This window comes from Populus euphratica, unplaced genomic scaffold (assembly GCF_000495115.2).
Source record: "Populus euphratica unplaced genomic scaffold, PopEup_1.0 scaffold20.1, whole genome shotgun sequence".
NCBI classification, from domain to species: Eukaryota; Viridiplantae; Streptophyta; class Magnoliopsida; order Malpighiales; family Salicaceae; genus Populus; species Populus euphratica.
Genome location: NW_011499854.1, coordinates 928659 through 952087, shown reverse-complemented (window position 1 = coordinate 952087; position 23429 = coordinate 928659). Strand labels below are relative to the sequence as shown.

The following is a 23429-nucleotide window of genomic DNA, read 5'->3' as shown; positions in this document are numbered from 1 at the left end:
AGGAATGCCAGGTACAAGAAATTTTTTATCACCTTCTTTCATTAAAAGGAAATTTTGAACCTTAACATTGTATGGTATGCTCTGCTAGTCATTTTGGTTATAAGTTTATCACATGGGTTCTTTGCTTGCATGTCACTCAGGAATTTTGGTTAGGGTACCCTTTTGCTAGGCATCTTGATTGATTCATGTGTTCTTTTGCTATTCCTTTCCGTTAACCTGTCCTTCCTCTTAGTTGTCTTGTGTAATAGTGGATGGCATCATCTGGTTTATGCTATCAAATTGACAAGACAGTACTCCTGTGGGGTAGGTTTTGATAGGATATAATCTACCTTTTCGTCTTTTCTGTGTCAAAGTTTGACTATCAGGGTTTCTGCATGTGGTCTGTTGGTACCAAATCTGCTAATATGATGATTAAAATCTTGAAGATGCTTCTCACTCTCTTCATGAAATTTACAAATGCCAAAGTACACTTTCAAGCTTGACCACAAATTAGGCTTTCAAAGTCTTGGTGTTTCTTTTAGAGTCAATCTGACTCAGCTCTGATCTTTACTTTTGTTGCAGATGATGATTCCTCTGATTTAGATAGCTTATTCAAGAGGACTATGCCTTGGCTTGGTGATGAGCTCTGCATGAAAGATCCCCAGGCTCTCCCTGGCCTCAGCTTAGTCCAGTGGATGAACATGCAGCAAAACCCTTCCCTGGCCAACTCAATGCAACCCAACTACATGCAATCCTTGTCAGGATCTGTTCTGCAGAATCTTCCTGGAGCTGATCTTTCCCGTCAGTTAGGCTTGTCATCACCTCAAATGCCTCAGCCAAGCAACGTACAGTTCAATGCCCAAAGGCTGCCTCAGCAAGCACAACAGCTTGATCAGCTTCCAAAGCTACAGTCCTCACTGATCCCACTGGGTTCCATCATGCAGCCACAGCAACAGATGGGTGACATCACTCAACAATCAAGGCATAATTTAATGGCACAAACTCTACCCTCAAGTCAAGTTCAAGCCCAACTTCTGCAGCCGCAAACTCTTGCCCAGACCAATAACATTCTTCAGCAACAGCCGTCTATACAAAGTCATCAGCTTCTTAGAAACCTTCCTCAAACCTTGCACCACCAGCAGCAGAATCAACAGCAAAGCCTAATGCAATCCCAGTTGTCTGATCATGTAAACCAACATGTTCAAATTTCAGACAATCAGATTCAGCTTCAACTTCTGCAGAAGCTTCAGCAGCAACAGCAATCACTTTTAGCACAGCAATCTGCAATGCAGCAGGCTGGTCAACTTGGACAGCTTCAAGATTCACAAAGACAGCTCCTGGATGCATCTCAGAGTTTTTCTAGGTCTATGGCACCCAGCCAAATGTTGGAAATCCCTCAAACTGCACCCACCTCTCTCCCTCAGCCAAATACTATTCCACAACAGTTGACTAAGAATACCAACCAAAACAATGCTCGATTCTCAAATCCGCCTCAGCAGCCAAAACTTCAACAACAGACTGGCATCCTGCCAGTGTCTGAAATGGCAGGTCATATGGGGCTTCCGCCGAGCTCAATGGCCAATCAGCTCTCCACAGCTGGTAGCAGTATATTGACGGCAGCTGCAGGACAGGGACAGTCTGGGATTACTGATGATCTTCCTTCTTGTTCCACTTCACCTTCCACAAACAATTGTCCGAACATGGTTCAACCAATGATCAACAGTCAGGCCCACCGAAGCACAGCAATGGGGGAGGACATGGCTCAGTCTGCTGCCACACTCTTGAATCCTAGTGCTTTGGAAACCGTGTCCTCTAATGGTAAATTAGTTAAAGATCTGCTGCAGAAATCTGAGGTTAAGCCGTCATTGAACATCTCCAAGAATCAAAGCCTAGGATTTTTTACCCCACAAACATACCTAAATGGTGTAGCTGCTCAGACAGATTATTTGGACACGTCATCATCTACAACATCAATTTGCCTTTCTCAAAATGATGTCCATTTGCAGCAGAATAACAATTCACTGTCTTATAATCCACAACCAATGTTGTTGAGAGACACAATCCACGATGGTGAACTCCAGGCAGATCTGAGGAATAATATTCCATGTGGGACGAACATTGATAGCCAACTTGCGATGCCAATGAGTTCTGACCATTTATTAACAAAGGGCATGGTGGGGCTGGGGAAGGACTTCTCAAATAATTTTTCTTCAGCAGGCATGCTTACAAGTTGTGAAGCCTCCAAAGATCCTCAACAGGATCTTTCATCCTCTATGGTTTCCCAGTCATTTGGAGTTCCAGATATGCCATTCAACCAAATTAACTCAGCAATCAATGACAATAGCTGCTTGAACAGAGGTGCTTGGGCTCCTCCACAGCAACAGTTTCAGCGAATGCGAACATATACTAAGGTTTGTTGTTTATCTATACAATGCTAATTCTTATATGCATGCATTCATGCACATGAGTGTGCGAACATATACTAAGGTTTGTTGTTTATCTATACAATGCTAATTCTTATATGCATGCATTCATGCACATGCCCACACTCGCAATATTTTCCTTCTTTATATTTTCATATCCTTTTCCTCCAATTTCTTCTGCTTGGCCTCGTAATTATAAGTTGGTTGATGTTTACTGAAAAGGTGCATAAACGTGGAGCTGTGGGAAGGTCAATTGACATAGCCCGGTATTCAGGTTATGCCGAGCTTAAGCAAGACCTGGCTCGTAGGTTTGGTATAGAGGGACAGTTGGAAGATCAACAAAGGATAGGCTGGAAACTTGTCTACGTGGATCTTGATGATGATGTCCTGCTAGTAGGGGATGACCCTTGGGAGTAAGCCCTTTAACTCTTCTAATTTCTATTTTATTTTCTATGTTATGTCATTGTATTTTCTTTAGTATGCTTTATGCTCTTGGTGGCGATATTATAGCTAGCCAAGTATGAAAATGTTCTCATGGTACTTCCCATAGAGAACATGTTGGGTGGATTACCCTACATGCAAAACCTTCTATGCCATCAGCTCAAAACATGTTTCTTGAAGCTTTTCCTCTCATATGATGCTCTTCTTGTTTCCGTTGTCCAATTACTGTTACAAGCTAACTTAAGATTTCAAGTATTTCTGAGTTTCAATTCATCCAGTCTCCTTTCTGTCTCATAGCTTTGACTGTCTTGTCTGCAGAAATGATTGTCCATCTTGGGAGGTTTCATTTAATCTCCTCTAATGAAAATATAATCTCTGATGCTCTCAGGAATTACTTTAGGACTAACTTTTCATGCAGCTAAGTAGAGGAAATGTCCTTTTATTTTCGTTTTCTTTCATGAAAGACTTTACTATAAGAAACAGAAACAATCAGTGTAGTTCAAGTAAATTTCTGATGAAGTGACATGCTTCTTTTGTCTAAGATAGCATTTGTTTCTCTTTTCTGTGTTGAGGAGGATCTTGAGTTATAGATTAAGCTATCTGCATTGCTGCTGAAATTTTATAATTTCTAGAATCAACTCATTCGAATTATTGACTCTCCTAAACTGCTATGTATATTTTGAATGTGCCACTTGTATTCTGAAATAGCTTCAAGCTGCAAATAGTATTTCTAATTTGTCCTTCTCAAATTCTTTTTTTTTAGGTGTCCAGAGAGTTCGTGGACTGTGTCCGCTGCATCAAGATCCTGTCTCCTCAAGAAGTTCAACAGATGAGCTTGGTTGGAGATTTTGGGAACTCTGTCCTTCCTAATCAAGCCTGCAGTAGTTCTGATAATGTCAATGCATAAAGTAGCCTACAAAGATGCTAACAATTCTTCTTCCACGCGGAGACCTTATATTATTTGAGGATTCTGTTAATAGTTTTCCTATCACTCAGTCTTGACTATGTTTTTCAGTTGTCTGCCTGCTGAATTTTTCCAGGCACCTGCAATGAGCAGGTAAATTTGCGAAGCTGTTCTAGGCCAGTTAGTGCTCTGTTTTTCCTTTTAGCCTAGCTGTATATTAGAAAAACGAGGTCAGAAGCAGGAAAATAGAGGTTTTAGCACCTGAACCGTCAATCCCTTTCTGGTCCGAAGTTGATCTGTTCAGCACGGTTAAGAATCCAGTTTGGTGCGTGTCCTTTAGGCTACTTGTGTTTCCAGCAGTCGAGGATACTCTCGCTGGAACGTATTGTAGAAAGAAAAATCATATTTTGCATGCCAGATTCTGAGTATAAATGTGTAGATTTCATCAATTTCTCAATCGACTTGCCTCTGATTTTAATAGGTTACAAGGTGCTATGGTGAAAGTCTCCTCTCTCTCATATCGCATTTTATCTAATGTCAAAATGATCTGAATTACACTAGCCATAATCTAAGTAATAACATTGAACATTTCGCACCTGCCATTCTTTATGGCCTTTGCTTATGGAATGGTTATCCTTCAATAAAAACAAATGGAAGACTCAGCAAGATAAAAAAGATGATCAAAATCAGAAAAAAAGTCTTTACACAGGAAAATGTTTCCTAGCATACCAATGCACATGAGAAAAGGATCGCTAACAACATTCACTTAATGACATCATGAAGCATTTTCTTCAGATAATAAGTGCACTAACATCATTTTCTTAAGACAATCGATGCCCAGCATAACGAGGCATTTTCTCAAGAAACCATTGGCTCAGGACTGGATGATGACAATATGTCCACCAAAGAGTTCTGTGGCTCCAGCTCCTCGTGCCATCGGGGGAGCTTGTCCTCAGGGTAGTACTTTCTTGTCACGCCTTCTGAGTTTATCTGTGTAACATAGAGCATTTAATTGCCATAAAATTTGCAGAATAAATATGACAGTATTTATACGAATGCCAGAACGTGAAGTGATCAGGAAGCTGTGCCCCTAAATAACCTATCCCAATCAAGCCCTACTTACGAGTGTCTGAACTAATTTGATGGACAGGCAGTTAGAAAGAGAAAAAATCAGAGAGGGCGCAACTCACAGTGACAGTCCGAACAACACCACCACTTGCACCATCACGAGCAATAGCAAGAGAGACTGCTTTCACCACTAATTGCTGCGAGAAAATCATCAAGCGTATAAATCCACAGGCAATGAATGACATAATAATTACAACAAATACTCTCAACAAGAAATCAATAAAAATGCAGGTCTTGGCACAGCGAAGGTAGCCAAAAAACAAAAAAAGAAGTTTTGGGAGAGAAAAGCCACCTAAATAGGTTTTCCATGAGGCTTCGGAAGAATCACTCTGAGATGAGAACATGTTTCTATTATCCAAAAATCTAGGATAGGAAGCAAATACCATGGTCTATCCACCAAGGGGCTATATTAATCTCAGGGAAAAAGGAAAGTTCAAGAATCCACAACAAAACCAGAGAATACATGCTTTAGGGAAATGACCAAAAAGAAATGGGTTTCTATGAGTCAAGACAGCAGTTCCAGACTTCTGTTTACATATTTACAAACATACAGGTTAAACTACATACCTCAGCTTCTTCTTGGGTCATCCCTTCCTTCCATGCTTGATCAAAGAAACCATACAGGTAAGTGGATCCTGAACCTGTATGCCACGAGCAGATAAAAAAAATTAATCAGCGGATGCAATTAATAGCCCATCCCACTTACAATGATGACAGATCAGTCAAATTTTACAAAATTAAAATAAGTCCATCTCCTGCAGACATTGGTAGTTTATTCCCCTACAATATACCAGATAATGGTGATTTATTCAATCTTAACTAGTCAATATGAGTTATCAGCAGCAACCACCTTCTGATGAAAAAAAAAGAAGAATAACCTATCATCATCATTCATCCCCAAAACAAACCAGATTCAGTGTGTAAAAATTGAATATCATAAAAAAGCCACAAAATTACATCTCTTAAGTAACTTTCAAAAGTCTAAAGGGTTATGACAATGGCACGTACAAATTATTACTTCAAGCAAATGAAGTTATAAGGGATTGACAAGTTTCTCAGGGCAGTTCACACTTCCGCCAAAACTTGCAAAGAAGGCAGGTAAAAGTGAGGTGATGCTATTAGCAACTGATAAGATGGGTGCAAAAGAGAAATCCACCAAAGACCCATGCTACTGCCTTTAGTAATTATACAAGTAGCGAAAATAATAGTAACATTCTATTAATGTTGTTGCCTATGAGTTAAGATAAGCAAACAACTAGCATTTCAACGAGGATCGCAAAAACAAAAAATATGGATTATAGTTAGTAGACAAAAGGTCAACAAGTTCACTTCACACACCTCCAATAGTAAACGGCAGCTCCAAGAGTGTTCCTCCAAGAGGCACTCCATAAATTTTACCTCCTTCATACTTATCCCAACCCCCGATAATCATTCCAGTTTGCAACATATTCTGCCAAAATATCCAAAACAAAAATGTATCAAAACAAACCAGAACCATTCCACAATTACGACACCCAACATCATCTTTACATACAAATTCACTAAAGAGCAAGTATTGAAATCAAACCAACCTTGTTACTGTAAGACAACAGCCTAACAAGGTTAGCAGCAACCTTAACTGTCGCCGGTTGCCCCAATTGTATCCTACACACAAAACCCATAAGATTCCAAATCAATCTCCAGCTAATCATCCAAAAAATCTAAACTTTACAGACAGAAAAGGAAAACATTATTCATTAACGCAACAAAGAGAAACCCCTTACGTGTGCTGATGAAGAAAATATCTCACATAATCAGACACAGTTTGAGAATCCGCTGCCTATCAAAACAAAATCAGCTCAAAATAAAAATTAACAAAAAATAAGAAATTTAATTAACAGAAAGAGAGAAAACCACATACAGATCCAGAACGGCATAAGTAGACATTATCAGTTAGCTGAGTGATTTTATCAGATGCTCGATTTGCAACATAAATTCCTACAAAAACCCAAGATAAAAACAGTAAAACTATCAACAGCTGTTTTTTTTTGGGTTTTTAAGGGAAATGAGAAAGTTTTGAATTTTACCTGTGCTGGTGCGAGAATCGGCACCGAGGACGACACCACCGTTATAAGTGACGCCGATGATGGTGGTACCCATGGAATGAGGGCCATTGATCTCATTTTCCTCGTGTGATTCCATTGTTTTCAGATAATTCAAAGAATAAGAAGAAAACTCGAAAGGAAATCGAAGCAAGTTGAGGATTTGTTTTCAAAGAGAGCGAAGTACTTGTGACTTGCTTGTGAAGTCAGAGAAGAAGTGAAGTATTAATGGGCTCATGGGTCGGGTTCGGGTGCTTGGGCTTTTATGGATTTTTTCCGGGATTGAATTTAATTAAATAAAAAGAAGAAAGTAAAAATATGATTAATTATTTTAAGAAACTTTTAAATTTGCAGGGGGGAATTCACAGTGCAACATTTTGCACCGTTGAACATCAAACAAAATACTATGAACTTATTATTTATAGTAATTTTTTTGTATTTTGTTCTTCTAAAATTAAATTATAGGTTAATTTATTAAAAAAATACAGGATTAAAAGGTAGGGGATAAAAAAAAATAAAGAAAATGACTGGCGAACATAGAGAAAAATATTTATTACAGTACTCATTCTTTCTAAATTATGAATATTGTATTTCTTCGGTTTCAAAAATTTCAAAATAAAATCAATTCTAGTTTAAAATTTTATTTTTTTTATTTTTAAATTGTATTTTAAAAAATAGGTTAAAAATAAAAAAGAGAGTCACTTCAATGATAGAAAGAGAAAATCAATGTTGATATTAATTTTGTAACAAAAATAGTTAATCCTGATGTTAACAAGGTCCATTTAGTGAAGAAAGTTTCATTTAGATTTTTTTCATCTTTAAATTGTGTGAAAACTATGTTTAGACTTGGAAAGAATTTTTATTTCAAGTATTTTATATAAATTTTTAAGGTTGTTGGTGTTTTATCAAAGTGTGTAAAATGTTTCCAAATTAAAAAATCATCATCCTTGATTTCTTAGCCATTATCTAGAAAAAAATAACAAGATGTGAGTTGCTTTAATCGATGATGACGGGTGGTCTAACTTTATTTAAAAAAAAAAAATTAATGTGGATGAGCAGTTAAGAAAATAAAAGTCTCACGTACATGCTATTTCTAAATAGGTTAGGCATGGTGGACTTGCTTGTCAAGCATAGTAGTGTCTGGGTTTTTTTATTTTTTTAATATTTTTTTAATATGTATTTTTTTATTTATACTTAAATCAATACTTCTTTTCTTTGATTATTTATTTTATTTATTTAGTTTTTTTATTTAGTAGTTGTTATTTAAGTTATTTTGTATGTATTTAGTTTTTGAAGAGATTATTATAATTCATCTATCTATAATTTTTTTTTATGTTTTATATAAATGGACATTATTTTAAAAATTAAAAAATATTTTTTAGATAATATTTCTAATATGTGCAATCTTATATAATATTTTTTCCCTTTAATTTTATTCAACCAATTTTATATGTGTATCTATATTAAAATCATCTCATCAAAAAATTGATTTTGATAAATCTAGTCATGAAACACAATCAAGTAAATGGCCTGAGGTTAAATGTCTTTCTCTTTTTTTTTTTTTTAAATTCATCTTTAATTAATAACTTATTTATTAACACAAATGGTTATTGATTTACTTAACTAGAAGCATGCATAAGCTTTTAAATTTACACTTAGGATTTTTTATGTTAAAAAATGTTGGAAAAGCTTGTATATTTATTTTTTTGTTGAAAAAAATATCTTACAAAAAACAAAATGTGAGTCAGATAGCTAATAATACTTTATGTGTAAGATTTAATGTGCTTTGTTTTTAAAAAAGACAAGTGATGCGAACCTTATAATTATATGGTTACGCAACTCATAGCAAGATTGACAACGAATCCAAGAAAGTGAAAACAGGTTTGATAAGAGTGTGCTATAATAAAAACTTGTATTTGACATGATCAAAAAGTTGATGTCTTATTCCAAGTGCAGGAGTGTCAAAGTAAAATAACTCGGCAAGACCGGGGTCGAACCACAAGGAGGTGAATTATATAAATTACAAATAAAGAAAAAGATTTGAACAGAATAATAACAAAAAAAGAGTTGAAGAAAGTTTTGGGGTGTGATATTAATGTAAGAATTAAACAATAATAAAACATATGTCAAGGTTATAGGATTTACTAATGGTATTTCAAATAAATATAATGTAAACTCTTTTTATTACTCAACTGGAAACCACACATAAAGGAGGTTCCAATCGGATGATTTCTCGTTATTAGCTCATTATAAATTACTAACATGATCATATTAATCATCTTATCTAAGTAACACCATACTTATAAATATCATCAAGCATTCATGCTGCTAGTTTATGTTAACAACAAATCAAGTTCCTATCATAATAACGATGTCGGCCGAAAACTACGAAGGATCAAGCATTTGATGTATCAAGAGTTATACAATACAAATCTAGATTAATCATTTAATAAGTAAGGTATTAAGAATTAGTAAGATAAAAAGATAAAACATGTTAATAACAATCTTTCTTGGATATAAACATTTAAAGCCCATGTTGAGTTTATATTATACATATTCTAACACCATTAGAGAAACCTTTTCACCTTGACATAATTAACTTAGCTAAATATTAAGAAGGAGAAAAACATAAATAAGCAATATAAGAACATAAACATAATATAAGCTAACTAAGTATAGGAAAGGAAATAAAAGAGCATAAACAAGAGATTACTATAGCATGAAAGAAAACTTGAACATTACAAAGATATAGAGAGAAAGCAAGAAGATGACTTTGATCTGAAAATTAATATGACTAAATACATGATAAATGCCTCCTTTTATTGGTTAAGATTCAGAACTATTGATTGATTGAATAATTGGTGGTCATCCATTGATTTGGTGGCTGGTTTTTGACATTAGTGGCTGCTGTTTTTTTGATATTGTGGGCTGATTATTGATATTGTTGGTTGGCCAAAACATTATTACTAACATTAGAATTATAGCTAACTGAATTATGGAAGTTGTGGGCAATTTTCTCAGCTTTCCAACAAAAAAAACCAGAGCTCATTTGGACTTTTAGAACTCAAGATATGAGCCAAAAACCGAATAGTGTTTGAGCTGCAGGACAACTTCTGACGTCTTCGTTGTTGCTAAGATTTGAACTTGAAAATGGCAGAATTGAGTCTTTGAGTCCACATGAAAATTGTAGTTCTATGTCTTACCTTTCCATCCATATAAAATGGACCTAAATCCGATATCTACAGCTCCAGATATGATCCAATTACTGAACAGTATTCGAATTTGGAATGCACCAGCAACACTTTGCTAAGTTTGGTCTTCTCTTTGTCCTCTCAATTTCAATACTTAAACTCATCAATCAATCCTTTTATTTATGTGATAGACCTATATTTAGGATGAATATTTACCATGAATTAAAGGTATATTATATTTTTAGACTTGCTAGTATAAAACATGTTTTTGTTAGGGAATTTAATAATACTTTAGGTGCAATATGATGACATAAATCCTTAATGAGAATACATTTTTAAGTACTAATCAGTCTTAAAACACCAATATTCTTGGAATAAGAACCCTCATCTTGCAAATACCATTTCACGATTGAGAATTACAAGGAAGACGCTAATAAACCAATAAATCTTTAATAAATCAATTTAATTCAGTATAGAACCAAAGAATATGAGAATTTCTCTCACACAAGTTGAATAAATTTAGTAACAATAACATTATCAAGTCTAAATATTTTGTCCTTACAAAGAGTACTTATATAATCTAAAATAAAAATCTTAATGGATCTATCCTTGTAGGATAAGTTAACCCACTTACAAAACCAACCTGAAACATATACTAATACACTATAAAATATGGATTCAAACAAGCTTGGGGCCATAACTGAAACTAATTAATTTATTAAGGCCAAACAAACCTTGGGCCTTGACAAATTAATCAATCCCAAAAGCATAAATTAAAAATAAAAGGGTTTGTATATTTGAAGCCCCTAACTAAATTATTTTCAAAGCCCCTAGCTACCACATATATCCTATAAAAGAAAAGACTCAAATTTTTCAATGAATCTAAGCCACATTAGAAACCCTTGCAGCTTTGTCCTATGCACAAGTTTAAGGTTTAAATAAACATCATTTAATCTCACTTTATTATCCAATATTAACTCATTGTAGGTTTGGATTAAGGGTAAAAAATAACCATGAAAGAACATTTCATCAATAGACCTGCTAAGATAGTAATAACAAATTTGACTAGTTTAAATAGCATGTTTTAAACTTTGATTGACTTAAAATTCTACCAAGATATAGTTTCATGTATATAGTATCTCCCTATAAAATTTCAACTCGATTTAACATATGGTTTGAGAGATACACCAAATCTTGTAAAATCTTGTAAAATTAGTTAGCAGGCTCTTTAAGGCAAAATTTAGACCTAACTTGGTTTGTATCATCTCCTCCATCCTTAAAAGGATTTGTCCTCAAATCTATAACATGAAGATTATCATCTTAAGAAAAAAATTAGTATTAAGCTAAAAAATAACATCATCATTAAAGCTCTGAAGAACTTTGTTAGGAAAAAAAGTCTCTTTAATAAATACAAGCTTTCATTTTAACCATTTTCCATTTTTTTTAATTTTAGTTGTTGATCATATATTTGATTAGGTTCCACAGGTAAAAAAGTTACAGGCATTCCATCCATCTCAAAAGAATTCTTATATGAAATCAACTATTTTATTTATTTTTAAAGCTTTTTTGTTTTATTAAGATTACTTCGATAAGTTGGGTGATTAGAAATTGATAAACCAAGTACAAGATCAATCTAATGTTTGATGCCTCTTATTGGTGACAATCTATTAAAAATCTCATCATGAAATACATCAGCAAAATCCTACAACAAAGAAATACAAATACTATGAATAGAGGAGTCAAGTTTAACAATTTTAAAATAAAATTCCTAATAAATAAGTAGAATTATCAAATGGTTTGAATAATATACATATTTAACCTTTCCCTTTTTCGCATAAAAATTAGGTTCTTTTTTTAGTTTTTCTATATAATTTATACTTCGCCCACTTACTTTTTTCACTTGTTGGGTTCTACCTCCATTCTTGGCTAGATTTAGGTTTTTTTTAGAAGTAGTTAAATGATTTATATTCTTGGTCGAATGGTTTTAGATAGTGGAAGAAGTGTTTTTAGGTTGTGGCTGAATTGATGGTTTTCTTTCACGTTGTTTTTCATTTTGATTTTCTCTACTCATGTTATAATGTTTCTTTTTTTAGCTTTATTTAATCATCTCTTACACCTGTTTGAGTCTGAGAGGTACAAAAGTGATGATTTTATCATATTTTATAATAACATACCTATTTTTAATTTCATTATGTGTTGCTTTTTTGTCGAACTATTATAGTCTCCTTAATAAGATGTGACTTGCATGCGTTGGAACCATATTACACAGAAATAAGACCTACATAATCACTTTTACCTCACCATAATCATCTAACCATTGCAATCTATAAATTCTAGGATGCTTATTAATAAACAAGTTTAGTTTACTAATAAGGTAATACTAGCTATATTAACACAACTTTCATTATTTATAATTAAATTATATATCTTGTTTTATATATGGCAATGTGTATGGAAGATGTTATCCCTTTGTTGATACCTTTACTTGAAGTGTATGCCTTACTTTTAATCGGGTATACAATCTCCTCATTAGTATAATCCTCAAATGGTAACATTTCTTCACAATCAGATCTATCATTTTTGGACTTCATGTCTCCAGTATATCTAATAATCTTCACTTGAAGTATACCTCATGCATAAGTTTAGGGCCTAAATAAGCATAATTTAATCTCACTTCATTGTCCAAAACTAATTCATTACAAATGTCATAACCCATTTTTAAGTTATTTCCTAAATTTTACCTTTTTTCCTTTTTATAAAAAAATAAATAGCAATATCATAAAGGCCAGTAATGTGTTAAAAGCAAGCCAAAAAGGATTGCACACGCACATTCCCACACCCCCCCCCCAACACACATATAATCAAGCTAAAACCTTGGACAAATTTAAAGTATAATTATACCTTGTTGTACTTAAGATTAAAGAGACAATGTATAGTTAAGGTCAAATTAACTAATTATTGAACAAATGTGCATAAAAATTTAGACCAAAGATAAAATTAAATTTTTAATAGGCAAATTTAATTTAATCATGAGTCAAATTAAAAGTATAATTATATTTAAGAATTAATTTGGGTCTAATTAAAGAATGTAATTATGTACGATGACTTAATTATACTTTGAATGAGTTAAATTAATTTTGTCAATTACTTAATTGGTGAAAAATTAAATTTGAGAGCCTAATTTTGGCTTAATTAAGAAGATTAAAATTTTAGAGGACCAAATATAATTTTTACAAAGTCAATTGGTTTAAATTAGGTGCAAAATCGTAAGAAAATCAAAGTTTTGCAATCAATTAAAGGCTAAATTAAATAAATTCACAATCAAGAACTATTTTAAAAAAGGAGTTGCAATCTAAGGAAAAAAAAAAGAGAATGAAATTAGGTGTGAAATTGAAGAGAAATGAAAGTTTAATGGTTAATTAAGGGTTAAATTGCATAAATTTTAAGGTAATGACCAAAATAAAAAGACACAGAAATTCAGAGACAAATTATATAAAATTAAAAGTTTGAAGCCAATCAGGGTGTACTTAAAAGAAATCATGAGTTGAAGGACTAAATTAAACTTTACCAAAATAACGTCGTTTTAATTACTATTGATCTTCTTTCTTGTATTTTACCTAAAAAGACTATCGAGGGAGCTACTTTACATGAGCATTTAACGTTTCATCTCTCCATTAAATTTGACAAAACTTAAATGAAAATTATGGCTTAACATCTAACTATACCTCAAAATGGCCCTTTCTGATGCTTCTTAGATAGTTTTCAATTGTTAAATTTGGCAATTCATAATTTATAATGGTCACTTTAAACTAACGGTTAGGATCCTTCATGACTGAATTAAAGGTCAAGATTTGGCACTAGTAATGACTAAATGTCATTCTTCTACTCTTTAAAAATAAGAGTGGATTTCATGCCCTGAAATGGAAGAAATTCGGGTTCAAAGTTGACAAAAGATCAGCCTCTTTAATTTTTTTTCTAGTTGCCAACCTTAATCTTTTCTCATTCACTACCATAACTTCGACTTCTTCAGCCACCATAACCTTCCCTCCACGTCGTGATCGACAATGACTTAACATCCTAGCAAACCCATCTCTTTACTGACGATAAGGACAACCACTATAAAATTCTCTCTTTTTACCGTAAACTTTTTCTTCCTGCACTACAACAACCTAGTCACTAACACCTTCAACCTCTATCGTGAGCTAGTAGTACTTTCATTGTCCTTATGCCAAACTAGTGACAACAATTGCAACCTCTACGTCATGTGAGCCTTTTCATCTCCCCCCCCTCTCATCTATATGCTTTTGATAGCAAAGGCAAAGTGGGTTGAACCTGTTTCTGCCCAACTCAAATGGTTGGGCAGAGTCTTGCCCAAACCTTTAAAAAAAAATTCAAACTTTTCAAAGGGTGTTTTAAAAAATATTTGTAGGTCTCTCACATGTTTTTCCAATAATTTTACATAATATTATGCTATAGGCTTATACTATAATATACGAACTTGGTATTAAAAGCACCCAGTTTTCTACAATTTTTTTTTTAAAAATAACTTAAAAATTCAAATAAATAAATAAATTTCCTCTTAAAAAAATATAAATAAAAAATATTTTATTTTTTTGTGCATACTTCTGAATCTTAAAAGTTTTCCAAGCATATTTGTCATTAATTTTTTTTTTTGCATCTTTCTCGTGTTTTTAAAAAACAAAAATGGATATCATAACTAGCTTATAATTATTCATTAGGGTTTGACTAAAATATCAAAAATCATTTAATAATTATTTTGTTTAATTAATATTCAGGGTGTTAAGATTTAGTTGTAGAATTTAATATTTGGAGGTATAAAACTATATTATAAAGTATAACCTCAGATATTAAATTTACAAAAAAAAAAATGTGATGCTAAAATTTAGAGCTTCAAATGATTAGGATTTAACCTGATAAGGTAGAGACTTTCTTGCGAAAGGAGATCTACCCTGAACCTTAGACAAAACTATTAGATAGAAATGTGATTTAGAATAACAATCAAATTGCTTCATTAATGAATATACCAAAACAATATCAATAAATTTGACCGATGTTTATTGAACTCTGATTGACATGAAATTGTATCAAAAAAATGTTTTATGTGTATAGTATCTCCTTGCAAAATTTTAACTCGATCCAATACATGTTTTGACAAATATTTCCAATGTTGCAAAACTGGTGAGTAGGCATTTTAAAGCAAAAATTGGACCTAACTTGATTTGTATTAACAATTTATTTTGAAATAAAAAAAAATATTCACCTCATTTTAACGGTTTAACACGACAATTTTTTTCTTAAAAAAAAAGAATATTTATTCAAAGAGAAATAATTTTGAACTAAAAAAAAAAATCCAATGATGACATAATTTCTTAAAAAATATTTAGACAACAATATGTTAAATTGACTTTGATTTTATGGCCTAATTCGTTAGACTCATGATCTAGTTCACGGACGCTAATGTGTTATATTATTTTTTAAAACTTTATTTAAATATATAAGACATAAGTTAAGTGATGGACTCCACTTAGTTTAATAACTTTATTCTATTTGAAACAAATTTTTTAAGTAAACTATAAAAATAGATATTCGTAAAATCTAGCACCAACTAAATATCAAGGTGTTTGTTTGAAACCATAATAAACTTACAAATATCAAACTGAAATAAATTATACAGGCCAATTAAAAAAATAAAAATATTAAAATATGAAATTAAAAAAAAATAGCATGAAAAATAAATAAAAGTAGAAAAATCAAATGAAAAATTAATATAAAAAAGTTACGCATGTGGGTTTGGTTGGCCTAACATGTCTAGGCCTTAAAGAAGTGTAGATACGCTAGACTAGACTAGCCGACATGCATGGGCCTATTATTTTTATTTTTTAGGGGCAGACACCCCATCTAGTTAGAGGAAAAAAATCATATAATGCATCACTTGCAATTACAAATCGGTGACTAGAAAATTGAATAGATGCCTCTTAGACAATAAAAGTGGATTATTTTTTTTATGAAACCAAGCTTGAAAGAATGGTAAGATGGCTTTTTGTGATTGGTATAACTACACAAAAAGATGGTTAAAACAAATTATTATAAAGTAATTATAAAAACTCTTCTATAATTTTATTTATTTATTTTTATATATTTTTATAAATTACACTTTAAATCTTGAGTCAAACAAAAAATTAAAATAAAATATAGATATGAGAGATTTAAACTATTATTGAACATGCAAACTAAAGGATGTAAAAAGTAATTTATGAAAGTTTGGAAGGAAAATGAAATTTAAATCAATTTATAAAAGGGTTTTTATAATTATTCTAATTATTAACTCGAGGTCTTAATCAACTTGACATTAAATAATCTAATTGAAAAGAAAAAACAATTGATGATGTTTGAGAAGAGAAAAAAAGGCTAGAATTGTCATTTTTTCCATAAAAAATAAAAGAAAAGCAAATTTTCATTTCTTTCAAGTTTGCTCTCTCATTTTTAATTTCATGCAAACAACTCAATTAATTTTTTTTTCTTGAAATTAAGTACTAGTCCAATAAAGAATTGAACCCCGGACCTTAACTACCATACAAAAAGCAAATATAAATAAATTTTAAATATTAAATTCCAATCAATATAACATAAAATGATTAAATTGAAAAGAAATTTTTTTTTCATAACAAAAGCAAAATCCAAAAGAAAAAAAATTAAAATTAAAAACTTGCAATTGTCTCAGAGTCCACGATAAGCTTGTTGAATTATTTTTTTAATAACACACTCTCACATGTATATTAATATTTATTATTCTTCACTCACAAAAAATAAACTCCTCGAATCCACAATGCTTTTACTAAAAAATTATATTAAAACACTAAGATTGTTTAGTTTTTTCAATAATAATTAAAGTAATTTAATTATTATTATTTGTGAACCGAGGAAGTAGTTGTGATGAAATACTCCATATCTTCCTTGTTTTGTTTTTAGAAACACTTATTAATATTTATTTATTTTGAAAACTTGAGTAATGCAAGGACCGAAACCACTGGTATATTAAAAAACAAAAATAAATAACCAAAAAGCTAAAACATAAGGCAAATTGACGATGATCATAGATATATTTTTTATTCAATGCTGCAGTCTAATTATTATGTTGCCCAGCCAAAAAAAAGCCAAGTGTCTTTTTATTAAAAGTATTTTAATCTTTTCACATAGTACATCAATTATTAAATGATGGATTGTGGATATAAATGTTTTTTTTTTCTAAGTTTTAAGAACAAAAAATTATCTAATTACCCTGAAAGTAAAAAAAAAAAAAAGTTGGAACTCAGAAGTATTTATATCTTTTTATTTTTTTAAATATAGTAAAATAATAACTTACCTTTTAAGTAAAAAAAAAAACTAAACCTTATTTCTAGGGCCTTTTGGTCTTTTTATTCTAGTTTTTTTTTTCTATAACGAGATTTATTGATGACAATTTGATCTTTTATAAATAATTTATTATTATTTAAATGAAAAAATTATTAGCATGTGCAACATAGCGCCATTAAATATGAGACGTTCACTTATATTAGATAATGTATCTAATGTTCCATGAAAATAAAAAATACCTTTAGATCATATTATTGGAAACATCATTATGTTATTTTTCTATTAGCTCCCCGTGTAGTAACAATGGTGAAGCAATTTGCTATTATAATGACTTTTCTTCTTTTTTTTTCTCTCCTCACCCAAAAATTACATCTTAGTTTTCTTTGTTATCGGTATTTCACCTTTAAAATTTATTTTTTTTACTTTTAATTTCTATCACTGGCCTATTTATAAAAGTTATTTTTTTTTCAATTCCATCATTCAATTCTAATTTATCATGTATTATTGTATTCAATTTGATCTTTATTATTTTGATTTTGAATATTTTTTGTAAAGATTTTATTATTTTTTAGTTTCATCATTTTATTCAAATTTATGGTATATTATGTTTTCTAACCTGGACCTTATTTTTTAAAAGTTTTTTTCTTTTCAATTTCATCCTCTAATAAAAAAAATTATAATTGTCCTTTAATTTATTTTTTAATTTTTATTTTTATTTTCATTTTTTTATTGCTATTTTCTTTTAAAAAAAGTGGATCCTTTTTGTGTGATTGCATTTTTTTTACCGGTTTCATTCCTCAACATTTGATTTGTTGGGGATTGAGTTTCATGAATTTTTCATATATAATTTTTTTGGTCTAGTGATCCAGGCCATGAATTTGAAAAGTTAGCGGGAATTAACATTTTTTTAATTGTTTTTTAAATAGTTTTATGATTTTTTTCTATTAGGTTATTCTAATTTTATAACTTAAAATACAGATTTACCGAGTTATCACGGACCGACTCACCTCTTATTGTTCAAATTACATATGGATCACGCTTGTTAAGGTTGATTTGTGCCATTTTTTAATTATATATATTTTTTAATTTTATATTTTCATATTTAATAGTATAAAAAATAAACATAGTTTTTCTACTCCTAGAAAATGTTTTTATTTTTATGTTATTGTGGTTGGTTTTTTTTAATTTTTATTTAATTAAAATAAAACCATTTTATTTAACTAGCGAAAGCAATTACCTTATTTGTAGAATTTTCTTCCTATTTAAAACATGTCTGTGCAACCATTACATTTTATTTTAAAAAAACAATTAACACGAACTCCACATTGCAGAAGCCCAGATCCAGTAAAAAGCTAAAATGAAAAAAAACTGTAAAACCCAATGAAATCCTACTGGATCCAATACAGCCCAACAAAAGCACAAAAGCACGACCCCTTAAAAATTTAAAATTATCTAAATAATAATTGTAGTTAGGGCTCTCTCCCGAACCGATGCTTTCTGCCTCCTATTGCCAAAAGTAAGGTACTCCCGTTACTTTCCCTCCACTGTTTACTTTTCTCTCTTTTCTGTTTGGTCCCGGAGAAAATTAGGGAAAATTAACAAAACCTCAAAATTTGTACTTCTCTTACGATGCATTAGATGCCCTAATTTTCCTGAGTTTTCTCAGCAACCAAACAAGCGGAAACCACTTTCTTTAAAACCAAAACCTCTGTTTTCTAAGCTGAAATTAGAAGAAAAACAATAAAAGAATTAGGTTCTTGGTTTCTTTTAATTTTATTTGATGCTTATCAACTTGTTCCAGTGCTCTGATACTGTAACAAAATCTGAACTTTTATTGTTTTTTTGTGTTTTCTTTTCTTATGAGCAGAAAGAGTGCACAAGTTTTAATATTAGGAAGATTTTTGCTTAACTTAGAACTTAGAGTGAGTGAGGAGTGAAATTAAGCTAGAAAATATAAATGGAGAATACACTAACACCTGCTAAGAGAAAAGAGCTTGAGAAGGAGGAGGAAGTGCAAGAGGAAGAGAAAGCAGAGATTTCTGGCACACCACAGAAGCAAGATTCTGCTCTGAAAAAGAGGATTTTGACACGGACTTGTGTTCATGAAGTTGCAGTCCCACATGGGTATGAGTCGAATAAAGATGAAACCTTTCACGGAACTTTGTCGAATCCATTGTATAATGGGGAGATGGCAAAAAGTTATCCATTTGAACTCGACCCTTTTCAGAAGGTGTCTGTAGCTTGTTTGGAAAGGAATGAGAGTGTTTTAGTCTCTGCTCATACGTCTGCAGGGAAAACTGCTGTTGCTGAGTATGCGATTGCAATGGCTTTCAGAGAAAAGCAAAGGGTTATTTATACTTCTCCGCTGAAAGCCTTGAGTAATCAGAAGTATAGGGAATTGCATCAGGAGTTTCAAGATGTTGGGCTGATGACTGGAGATGTTACCCTGTCACCAAATGCTAGTTGTTTGGTTATGACTACAGAGATTCTTAGGGGGATGCTTTATAGGGGTTCAGAAATTTTGAAGGAAGTTGCTTGGATTATTTTTGATGAGATTCACTATATGAAGGATCGTGAAAGAGGGGTTGTTTGGGAAGAGAGTATTATTTTTATGCCGCAAGTGATTAAAATGGTTTTTCTTTCTGCGACTATGTCGAATGCCACCGAGTTTGCGGAATGGATTTGTCATTTGCATAAGCAGCCTTGCCATGTGGTTTACACAGATTTCCGACCAACTCCTTTGCAGCATTATGTTTTTCCTGTGGGTGGTGCTGGGTTGTATCTTGTGGTTGATGAGAGTGAGCAGTTTAGGGAGGACAATTTTATGAAGCTGCAGGATACTTTCTCTAAGCAGAAAGCTGGTGAGGGGAACAAGAGTGCAAATGCTAAAGCTAGTGGAAGGATTTCAAAGGGTGGGAATGCTTCAGGGGGTTCTGACATATACAAAATTGTCAAGGTTTGCCCTCTTATTTGTGCATTCTTTCTTGATTGTAGTATCATGAGGTGCCTTCATTTAATGCTTCATTGAGCATTGAATGGGTGTTTATTATTCTTTCTCTCTCCAACGAGCGCTTCTCTATCACCATATGTAGTTTTTGAGTTTCCATTTTTCTGATGCCATCAATGAACTGAACTTTTCTTCATAACTATTGACTGAGAAGAAACTGTTTTGTGAAATAAATGAATATTCTTAGATGGCTCCTCAGACTCTTCAAATACATTTGTAATAAGCAACTTCTCATTTTTTTTCCTATTCTCAATTTTTTTTTCTTTTACAACACGCTCTGATAAAAGAAAAGAAGTTTACTGTTTGTTGACATACTGTTGCGTCTTTTATTTGCTCCAAGTTAGTGATTTTTTATTTTTAATGCGAGTGCTATTATCTGTTCGTGCATTTTCTGGATTTTTAAGTGGGGAATTGTAGTTTGTCCTGTTCATCTTGAACAGCTTGTTGATAAAACTGCTCAATCATTGCTTTCACATGTAATTTCAGATGATTATGGAACGGAAGTTTCAACCAGTTATAGTTTTTAGCTTCAGTAGGAGAGAGGTTGAACAACATGCCATGTCTATGTCTAAGCTTGATTTTAATACACAAGAGGAAAAGGACATCGTGGAGCAGGTTTTTAACAACGCAATACTCTGCTTGAATGAGGAAGACAGGAATTTGCCTGCTATTGAGTTAATGTTGCCTCTACTTAAGCGAGGCATTGCTGTGCATCATTCCGGTCTTCTCCCTGTAATCAAGGAACTAGTAGAGCTTCTTTTCCAGGAAGGCCTTGTGAAGGCTCTGTTTGCCACAGAGACAGTAAGTCTTCACAGGAAACTGGGTTGCAGTTTTAGTTATAATTAGTTTGTGGTCTCTGCAACTTACTTCAATCTTGAATGTTAATATGATGAACTGCCCTTTAAATATCTATCTTTTATGCCAGTTTGCGATGGGTTTAAACATGCCTGCAAAGACTGTTGTTTTCACAGCCGTTAAGAAGTGGGATGGCGATAGTCATCGTTACATTGGATCTGGTGAGTATATCCAGGTAAGTGATAATTTGCTGCATTTCTCTAGAGCTTTGAAAAACATACGAACATATAAATGCTTATGCATATATATATATGTGTGTGTGTGTGTGTGTGTGTGTATTATTATTAGTTTCTGATTCTACTAATTTCTACAGATGAGTGGAAGGGCTGGACGACGTGGTAAAGATGAGCGGGGTATTTGTATCATAATGATTGATGAACGGGTAATTCTATAGCTTTTCATATGTGCTGTACTCTTTGTTGTTTGGTTCCATTTTTTTTGGTGTGAATTTGGTAATTATTACTAGTTTTTTTCAACCATCTCAATAACATTAAAATGAAAATTGTTCTGCTAAATGTTAATTATGTGGGTTTATGGTTACTAGTACAATAATCTGCATACACATTATATAAATGTATAAATATGAAAGTCAACCTGTATTTTCACTTGAATGCTGCCCATACTACACGTATAAGCATTTTGTGTCAATGGAAACTAATAGTCTTTAGTTATAGGCTTTTAGCAGCACATCATGGTATCTTGCTTAGATCCTTGATAAAGGCTATAAAACAACCTGGTCTTCTCTTTCAAATGGATTACTTTTTCTGTTACCTTTTCAGATGGAGATGAATACACTCAAAGACATGGTTTTGGGCAAACCGGCTCCTCTAGTTAGTACTTTCAGACTGAGCTACTATTCGATATTAAATCTAATGAGCCGTGCTGAAGGCCAGTTCACTGCTGAACACGTGATAAGAAATTCATTTCATCAATTCCAGTACGAAAAGGTTTGTGTCAAATCCCTCACATCCTTGTGTGCATGTCCTGACTTCATGCAGTGTTCAATCACTCATAGATCTTTATCTCTTTCAGGCTTTACCAGACATAGGGGAAAAGGTTTCAAAACTGGAAGAGGAAGCTGCTGTTCTTGATGCATCAGGAGAGGTAATCATTTCCCTCTGTTTCTAATAACATTTTTTCTGTCTCTCTTTCTCTCTCTTGAAATAATTTAAGTAGATACTATATGAGTTTTTGTTGTCTTGTATTAGGCTGAAGTTGCTGGGTATCATAATCTAAAACTTGAGATGGCCCAGCTTGAGAAGAAGATGATGAAGGAAATAACAAGGCCTGAAAGAATTCTTTATTATCTGTGCACTGGTCGGTTGGTATGTATGGAAAATGAACACTGTTGTTGAAGTTTGTGTGCTACTAAATGGCTAGTATCTTTTATTCTTTTCTTTAATTAACCTTATTAGCGATTGATTCTCTCACAACCTTAGATATGTTGCTGAGATATATGGGCATAAGAGATCAGAAGAACATTATAGATTTTACCCCCAAAAAATTTAGAAACATTTAAAGGATGTGAGTTAGAGGGGAAAAAAGCTGAACAATAATTCCTCATTTCTGCAAATTTCACTTGCATTTGCACACGTATTTATAATTTCAGTAATGATATATCTTTTTTTCCCTCTCAGTAGTGGCTGTCTGTATTGCAGATCAAGGTAAGAGAAGGAGGAACTGATTGGGGTTGGGGAGTTGTGGTGAATGTTGTTAAAAAACCCACTGCAGGATTGGGAACATTGCCATCAAAAGGTGCTGGTTATATAGTAGATACTTTACTTCATTGCTCTCCTGGACCAAGTGAGAGTGGTTCCCGGCCAAGACCATGTCCGCCTCGGCCTGGAGAAAAGGGTGAGATGCATGTGGTAAGTTGATGCATCAGTGGGATAGTAGTTTAATCTCTTTTCAGTATTGTGGCCCACTAATTAACTTCTAGTGCTTGTACTGGTCTGGTGGGGATGATGTTTTTGTTCACTCCTGGGCTAGGTTCCTGTTCAGTTGCCTCTGATCTGTGCTCTAAGCAAAGTGAGGATATCCATTCCT

General features: G+C 32.5%; 3 protein-coding genes across 4 annotated transcripts in view; 2 read left to right on the top strand and 1 right to left on the bottom strand.

Annotated features, from left to right (window-relative positions):
• The window catches only part of LOC105122529 (auxin response factor 19-like), an 8379-nt gene extending 4147 nt beyond the window's left edge, over positions 1 to 4232 (top strand). The window contains exons 12-14 of the mRNA XM_011021668.1: positions 559 to 2390; positions 2625 to 2815; positions 3615 to 4232. Coding sequence (XP_011019970.1) covers positions 559 to 2390; positions 2625 to 2815; positions 3615 to 3750 — 2159 coding nt within the window. The 3' untranslated portion in view covers positions 3751 to 4232. The remainder of the gene's footprint in view (positions 1 to 558; positions 2391 to 2624; positions 2816 to 3614) is intronic.
• Positions 4233 to 4323: 91 nt separating this feature from the next.
• Positions 4324 to 7178, bottom strand: LOC105122528 (proteasome subunit beta type-6-like). Its single transcript, XM_011021667.1, has 8 exons — positions 6942 to 7178; positions 6776 to 6852; positions 6639 to 6694; positions 6447 to 6519; positions 6214 to 6325; positions 5443 to 5516; positions 4938 to 5012; positions 4324 to 4737 (listed from the first exon to the last, which is right to left on the bottom strand). The coding sequence occupies exons 1-8, from the start codon at positions 7054 to 7056 to the stop codon at positions 4606 to 4608; spliced, it is 714 nt and encodes a 237-aa protein (XP_011019969.1). The 5' UTR covers positions 7057 to 7178; the 3' UTR covers positions 4324 to 4605.
• Positions 7179 to 18953: 11775 nt separating this feature from the next.
• The window catches only part of HEN2 (RNA helicase, ATP-dependent, SK12/DOB1 protein), an 8247-nt gene continuing 3771 nt past the window's right edge, over positions 18954 to 23429 (top strand). The window contains exons 1-10 of one of the 2 annotated variants that reach the window (XM_011021665.1): positions 18954 to 19042; positions 19389 to 20477; positions 21015 to 21329; positions 21454 to 21558; positions 21697 to 21765; positions 22163 to 22330; positions 22416 to 22487; positions 22592 to 22708; positions 23042 to 23251; positions 23373 to 23424. In XM_011021665.1, the coding sequence (XP_011019967.1) occupies positions 19479 to 20477; positions 21015 to 21329; positions 21454 to 21558; positions 21697 to 21765; positions 22163 to 22330; positions 22416 to 22487; positions 22592 to 22708; positions 23042 to 23251; positions 23373 to 23424 (2107 nt within the window). In that variant the 5' untranslated portion in view covers positions 18954 to 19042; positions 19389 to 19478. The remainder of the gene's footprint in view (positions 19043 to 19388; positions 20478 to 21014; positions 21330 to 21453; positions 21559 to 21696; positions 21766 to 22162; positions 22331 to 22415; positions 22488 to 22591; positions 22709 to 23041; positions 23252 to 23372; positions 23425 to 23429) is intronic. The other variant, XM_011021666.1, reaches the window with a different exon arrangement.